This window comes from Natrix helvetica, assembly GCF_964273705.1.
Source record: "Natrix helvetica genome assembly, chromosome: 1".
In the NCBI taxonomy this organism is placed as follows: domain Eukaryota; kingdom Metazoa; phylum Chordata; class Lepidosauria; order Squamata; family Natricidae; genus Natrix; species Natrix helvetica.
The window spans coordinates 204763361-204771220 of record NC_138548.1 but is presented as its reverse complement, the minus strand read 5'-3'; the positions used below and the strand labels follow the sequence as shown (position 1 = coordinate 204771220).

Sequence of the window (7860 nt, the reverse complement as noted above, 5' to 3'; positions counted from 1 at the left end):
ACTTTGGAGAACCAGCAAATGCCACCTCTGGCTGGCCCCAGAGTGGGGTGTGAATGAAGATTTTGTAATATCATTCCCCTCCCACGCCCACCAAGCCACGCCCACAGAACCGGTAGTAAAAAAAAATGTGAATTTCACCACTGTCTAGGATGGTCACATTTTCCCAATTGAAACTATAGTTAAATCTGTCTATATGTTGTGAAATTAAATTTTTTTCATCATGTCTTCTGATGCCAGTTGGTGTTCCTAGATGCGTTCATCATGTCTTCTGCCTGTTTGTCCTACAAGCAGCCCACTAAAGCCCTTCAAAACATCTAAAGCAGACCAAAAGACCCAACAACCCTATAAGAAAAAAACAGGAGTCATCTTCAAAGGTTTTACTGCAACAACCAGTATGTAGGAGGAGTTGAGTCCACGGGAGGGAGGAGATGCATTCCAGAGGAGTAAGAGGCATCTCAGCCAAGATCTTATATGTGAAAGAAAGAGGGTGAAGACAGTCCCTCCCTAATAGTTCATAAGGTGTTTTGTAGATGCAGATAGTAAAGTGCTCAGTCATGCAAGATTTTGTCTATACATAAAGAACTTTTAAAGAACTGCTATGTATTGTTCTTGATTTGGGGCCTGACATCAATCTTGCCAGACTGAAGTGGAATTTGCCCTCTTTTCCCTATATGTGAATGAATTTGATGTAATTGTTGTCATTTGCTGTTGGTCTTAAATAATAAATTAACCAAAGCTGGTACTTTTCCTGGAATGTTATTTTGGTCCTTCCTCCCCCCTCCCCATTCCTATGAGATCACAAATGAATACTCATAGACGCATCACAGTTAATGGAGTTTTCAGGCACGTTACCCCTCCCCCAGTTCCTGTGAGGTCATAAATAAAAGCTCACAGGTGCATCACAATTAATGGAATTTTCAGGCCAGGTTATACATGACAGATGTGTACATCTGACATAGCTCTTGCAAATGACCAGAGAAATCAAGGTCCAGAACTAAGCTGTCTTAAATGCATTTGTGGTTGATTTGTTGCCCCATTGGTAGTTTATTGTATTGAAGGTAAGTCTCCCAAGGAGGGCGTTGCTTTAAGAGCCAGTGTATGTTGACACTGTGGTCTTTCTTAAATATTCTTTCATCATTGCCATAGTCACATTATTATATTAAACTCTCTTTCATACTTTTTCTTATATATGTGGGAATATTAACATGGAGTAGAAGAACAGTAAGAGAGCAGTCTTTATGTACCTGAAGAAATGTCATACAGAAGACTATTGCTATTCACATATCATTCCAGAGTACCAGACATGGAATACTTGTTTTTATAATAGAAAAGGAAATTCCACTTGAAAAACTTCCTAACATTAAGAACAAATCAACAGCAGAAGCAATTAGCCATGACCAATTAGAGAGATGGTAAGCCATCTTTATTGGATGTATTCAAGAAGAAATTAAACAGCCATCCATCTGAGATGTTTTAATTTGGATTCCTGGACTGAGCAGTACATAGCGATCTTCCAGTTCATGATTTTATAAATATTGCCTGAAAACCAACTGTAGGTGAAGCAAGGATTGCCTTATTCCAGGTCTTTATATGTGGATGGTCTAATTTTTACACTATGCAACTAACCCCAGCAAGCAGATGATTGAAATATTATCTAGCTTAATGCATTATTAAGTTAGTTTGGATGTTTTATTGTTTTTCATTCTTTTTATTGTTTTACAATGTTTTTAGTATTTTAATTGTAATATATTGTTTGAATTGCAAGTTGCCCAGAATCATTTGATGGAGATGGGTAGTTATAGAAATTGAGTGAATGAATGAATGAACAAACAAATGAATGAGTAAATTGTACAGCTACTAATTGCATTAGACTTGATACCAGAAGGTACTGTCAAAAACTTAAAGGACTGAAAATAATATCTATTTCTTTCACTTCTAAAATAAAAGGCATCTTTTCCCACAGAGCCTGCATCCTCCAGCCATTGTCCACCTACATCTTTTACCACATTCAACTGAAATGATTTATGACTAGAAATGAGAGAAAGTATATCCTGAGCATTTTTACTCCTCTCTAACTCCAATGCTATGATTAAGGAGGTCTTTCAGAGTTATTTAATCTGGACACTTTTTACTGCTGAGTGATTTCAGGACCCAACATTTAAAAAATCTTATTCTGAGGTAAAATATTTGAAGAATAGTTCATGGAAATAAAACAAAGCATCCTTAATGGAAACTCAAGAATGTGCACACTGTTTTTTAAACCCTCATTAATATATATGAAAGCTTCCAATATGCCAGTGCTGGCTGGTGAAACATTCTATCTTTCCCAAATTAGCATCATTATCTTCTCAAATGTTGACATCCTCCCACCTATCTTTTGTTCCTTGCCAACAGTGATCTGATGATTCTTCTTTTGCAGCTTGCTGATAAATGTTCGAAGAGAAATCATGGACAGGTGAGTCAGTAAAACAACTTTATTTTACAGAGCTTAGTTGGAATGTTACTTTTGTTTTGTGTTACGCTTTATTAAAATTTTAAAATGATTTTTAAAATGTTAAATCTTTCCAGTTTGCTTTTGAAAGCCAGTCTTGATATTCATAACAAGAAATAGATTTTAAATCAATCAAACAAAAGCCAATTTAGAATGTAATCCTATAGTCTCTGAGAGGACACAGAACCCAGTCAGATTTTCTGTAAAAAGATTTCTCCTTTACTATGACTGAAAAGCTCCAACCTTACTATTGATTTTATTTATTAAAAGTGAAAACAAGATATGCTAGAAACATATCAAAAATTGAGCAGGTTTCAACCTGATAGAACTAAAACCTCATTAAATTTTGAATGTGATCCCCCAAATAGAGGAGAAATCATATCAATTCTGAATCTGGAATAGTTAATTTTTCTTCTTATTGGAATCAGATCCAGAAATATATTTCTGTTCAGCATAAATTTATTGAATTAAACCCACCCTTCACCTTATAAGTTGGTCAAATCTTGTAGGGCCGCTGATCTGAAAAGATCCACCACAGATCATCTCCCTACTCTGTGGGTTTGTGTGGGACACTATTGCCAATCATTTAAAACAAATTCTAAAAACTATGATTAATAGAGTTTCAAGAAATCAGTAGAGTAGAAAAATAACTATATGGATTTATTCAGTACGTTGTACATTTTACCCAAATCATCCCTGGTTCTTTCATTTTTACCTTTCACTGGGATGAAATCAGGAGGTAGAAAAGGGTGATAACTGGATTTGGGAAAACATTCCACAAAATCTCCCAACAGAAGGAATGGAAAGAAGGAATGACTGAGCTCTGAAGCCAGCTCAAAATATGGTGCCAAAGTTGGAGAGCAGCTGAAATCAAAGTGAAACAGGCATGAAAGCAGGGAGCAGGAACGTAGGTTCTGGAGCTGCTTTCCTTTCTGCTATCTTAAAATACTGATCATGTCTACTAAAAGTTAGCAAATCCTGCATGTAGTACATTTCCTAAAATAATCAAACCTCTTTCCAACTTGACATAGCAAGGCTTCCTGCCATGCTTCTACCTGTTCATTTGGTCTAATGGGGCAGGCAAAAACAGAGGATTCAGCATGGGCGAAAGCTTCTGAGTTTGTGCATTGCTGGATTACCCTTGTCATCTATTTACCCCTTGGCAGCCTTTCATATAAAACATGTGTAGATTACAAAATACCAGCTTAAAATGAAATCTATTAATTTCCTAGCCCTTCTCAGTATACTATTTGTGTTGTAAGCTGCACAGAGTAGTTGGGTGTGAGATGGGTGGCAAAAATATTTTATAAATAAATAAGCCGATCTTTAGTTACATATACAAATAATTCAAATGTGATAAACAGCTTTTAGGGGTTTTCCCTCCACCTAAATGCATCATTAATTTGGCATATTTATAATACAGTAACTTCCCTTTTTTATGACCCCAGAATCCCTTAATTCATGGTAGAGTTGGGGTGATTGGATGGGGTTGAACATTTACTTATATATTATTGAGTGTATTTATTACTCAAGAACATCATTTAGAAAATATTATTAAACTTAAGATGCAAGCTTGGCTTAGTATACTTTTTCCTTCTGGGTACTAGAGACAGTCTGTAAAAGCAGCCACAGATCTGGAGTTTAACTTGGAGCAGGATGGAACTGATGCTGGGAGCTCCAAAGCCTCTCCAGAGTTACAGTGGCAAATTTAGCAAATTGTTTACAATGGAAAATGATGCAAGAACTGCTTAGAATAGAATGACAAGCATTATGTTTTAAAGTAATGGCCCCCCAATCTTTTGGGCACCAGGGACCGGTTTCGTGGAGAGAGTTTTTTCCGCAGACTGGAGCAGGTATGGTTTTGTATGCTGCCCGCATTCGATAGATGGGGCTTTGCTTATTTGCAGGGCCCAGTTTCTGCCATGCTGCAGAGCGGTGATGGACCACGGACCGACGTTTGGAGACCCCTGTTAATGCCAAAGTTTGTAGACTTACATTTTACACTAAAATGGATGAGTTGCTGGTGAAGAACATCAGAAAGACTAAATGATTTTAAGTGGATGATGCATACAGTAGTTTAAATAGAATAATTGATGGCAACAATGGGAGTATCAAGGGAAGAAAACTGTCAAATTTGCAGGCAGTATTTATGAGCCATTCATATTGACCGGAAACCAAAATCATGCAGGGTAATATTATTTTTATTATAAGGTTATAATAACAGAATCTTGCAAGTCTGAAATGTGCTCCCCCCCTCCCTTTGTCTTCATGAGAGGCAGGGAGGATCTAGTCTGAGATGTTTTGTTAGGTTATAATTCTTCTCTGGACTTTTATCAAAAAGTTTCTTTTATCGGTTGTTAGCAGTGACTTTTCTTCTTGTCCCTCAAGGTCATTCCTTCTGCCCATTACAATACTGCATACAGAGGAAATTGGTATAAGATGTTCTATCTATTACTCCAGTGTTGATTATGAAAATAGGCAATTCATTACACAATTTGGAAATGTAACAATCATGTTGAATCACTTTTTCATATCAGTTGGTAGTGTTGTGAAACCCAGTGATTTTGAAAAATGATTGGTCAGAGAATGAAACAAATTTTAAAGGCGCATATCTTCTCTCAGCTTGTAATTTTTTTTAGTTAAATATTATTAATACTAATATTTCTACAGAGAATACAAAACTAAAATTTTACATGGTAACAACTGCTAGGATTCTTTATGCTTCTTATTGGAACAATCCTTTCTGCAGAAGAATAATTCATTAAATTATAGAGGCATGTCAATAGTAATTTCCTATCTGAAAAACAAATCTGATATAGAATGTAAATTTGGAAACCAGTTTTGAATTAAAATCTTATAAACAGTTGTATTATAACCCATGTTTGTGGTTTTCCTCACATAAATTAAAATGTTTAATTATATTACCATCTGATAACCCCCCCCCCCCATTTTCTTGACTAGGCAGACATTACTGTATTTTATAAAATCACAGTCTATAGCTTACAGTTTGAATAATCTTTATTACACTTGTTTACTGTCACTTTAAGATTTTACTTATTTTAGTACAGATTTAAACCTTCAAATTGATATGCCATTCTAATATGCAGATTTATATCTTTATTAAGTATTTGTTTTGTACTGCTGAGCTGGGGCTGGCCTTGCATTGCTCTGTAATGCAGCCTAAGGGGCTGCTTGCAAAACCCAGAATGCCACAGAATGCCTGGTTCCAGTCCACAGCTTGGGGGTCGGGACTCTCTGTTGTAGACAGATAACTTTGTCTGTAGACTGATAGTGTCTTGTTCACTTACTTCAAATTTTCTGGCTTGTGTGTATGCATCTCTGTGTATATGTGTATATGTCTATGGCAGTGGTGGGATTCAAAATTTTTAACTACCGGTTCTGTGGGCGTGGCTTTCTGGGCATGGTGTGGCTTTCTGGGCGTGGCTTGATAGGCGTGGCAGGGGAAGGATACTGCAAATTCCCCATTTCCTCCCAATCAGCTGGGACTCGGGAGGCAGAGAATAGATGGGGGCGGGGCCAGTCAGAGGTGGTATTTACCAGTTCTCCAAACTACTCAAAATTTCCGTTACCAGTTCTCCAGAACTGGTCAGAACCTGCTCAATACCACCTCTGGTCAATGGGCAATTTAATACTTACATAATCTAATCAACCAATGCTTCTGCTTTACTTCCGCCTTCTTTTATGGAAGTATCTTTACTGGTATTTTAAGTTTTGCAGTTACTTTTAACCTTATGCCTATTTATTGTGACGTACCATGTCTATGGTTTTGTCTTAAGATCTCACAGAGCCAGCCACAGTTCCCCAGAGTGTGAAAACAGAAGCACTGTGACCACTTTCATCCTCCTGGGCTTTACAGAGAGACCTGAATTGAATCCTCTGTTCTCCAGCATTTTCCTTCTCCTGTATGTGCTGACAGTACTGGGCAATGGGTGGATGGTGACCTTGATCAGAACTGAACGGCGTCTGCACACTCCAATGTACTTCTTCCTCAGCAACCTCTCTCTCTTGGATCTTTGCTATTCCTCAGTCATTGCACCCAAGGCCCTGGAGGCTCAGCTACAACAGGGCAAGGCTTATATTTCCCTTCCATCTTGTGCAGTTCAGATGTTTTGTTTTACTACTCTGGTGACAACAGAATGTTTTCTCCTGGCTGCCATGGCCTATGATCGTTTCCTGGCCATTTGCCACCCTTTGACCTATACCTTACTCATGACCCACAAGAATTGTGTTTGCCTTGTGCTGGGGGCTTACAGTTGTGGTTTAGTGGGTTCCATCGTCCAGACGAGTGGAGCTTTCCGGTTGTCCTATTGTGGGCCAAACCATATCAACCACTTCTTCTGTGATATCCCTGCTGTCCTGAAGCTCTCTTGCTCTGACACTCAGCTTTCTGAAGTAATCCTTTTTGTTTCCACAACTGTTATTGCCATAGTAACCATCACCACCATCTCTGTTTCTTATCTCCGGGTCTTGTGGAATGTCCTCTGGAGCCACTCTACTCAAGGACGCCAAAAGGCCCTCTCCACTTGCTCTTCCCACCTGACAGCTCTGAGCCTCTTCTATGGCACTGCCATCTTCATGTATGCCCAACCAAGGAACAAGGATGGATCACAAGATCAAGACAAGGTGGTCTCTCTGTTTTATACCCTGGTGATTCCTCTTCTGAATCCAGTCATCTACAGCCTGAGGAACAAAGATGTGAAAGAGGCCATGAAGCATCTGTTCAGCAGGAAAATCCTGGCCATGAGGTAGCTTGGAAGTTGGAAATGGTTGAACATCAGCTATAAGTTTACTTTACTTTTACTTTACTTTTATTTAGACTTTTATACCGCCCCCTCTCCCCAAAGGGACTCGGGGCGGTGTACAGTCAGATAAAACACATCAATAGATAGAAAATACAAACATAGATACAAACATAAAGAGGAGGCAATGAGAAACTGTACAACAAGCAAAGCAGTTAAAACAATATTTAAATAACCCTAAAAATACCCAATTAAAATATCTGCCAGGAGGTAGAATAAACTATGAATGGGCCAGGCCGGCTAAATGGAACAGGTGAGTCTTCAGTTTTTGTCGGAAGGAGCGGAAGTCGGTGGTGGTTCTGATATCAGGGGGGAGGTCATTCCAGAGGGTTGGGCCCATCACAGAGAAGGCTCTACTCCTAGGCACCAGTTATTGCTTCTCCCCTTTATCTTTGTTTATTCAGGGTCCCTATAGTCCATATGCAAGGGGCTAAGAATTAGATTTCTTATTTCTGAAAGTTTGCTGAAGCTTGGGTTTTACAGGGCTCTAGAGGAATTTAGCCCTGAGGGTTCCTCCTACTAGGACTTACTATCACCACTCCTTTCCAG

The 7860-nt window shown here is 38.5% G+C and overlaps 1 protein-coding gene across 1 annotated transcript; it reads left to right on the top strand.

The window, feature by feature from the left end:
• Window positions 1-949: 949 nt before the first annotated feature.
• LOC309395962 (olfactory receptor 5AR1-like) lies at window positions 950-7261 on the top strand (the record flags this gene model as incomplete). Its single annotated transcript, XM_081960673.1, has 3 exons — window positions 950-1058; window positions 2395-2455; window positions 6289-7261. Exons 2-3 carry the CDS (start codon window positions 2448-2450, stop codon window positions 7259-7261), a joined length of 981 nt encoding a protein of 326 aa, XP_081816799.1. The 5' UTR covers window positions 950-1058; window positions 2395-2447.
• Window positions 7262-7860: the final 599 nt, after the last annotated feature.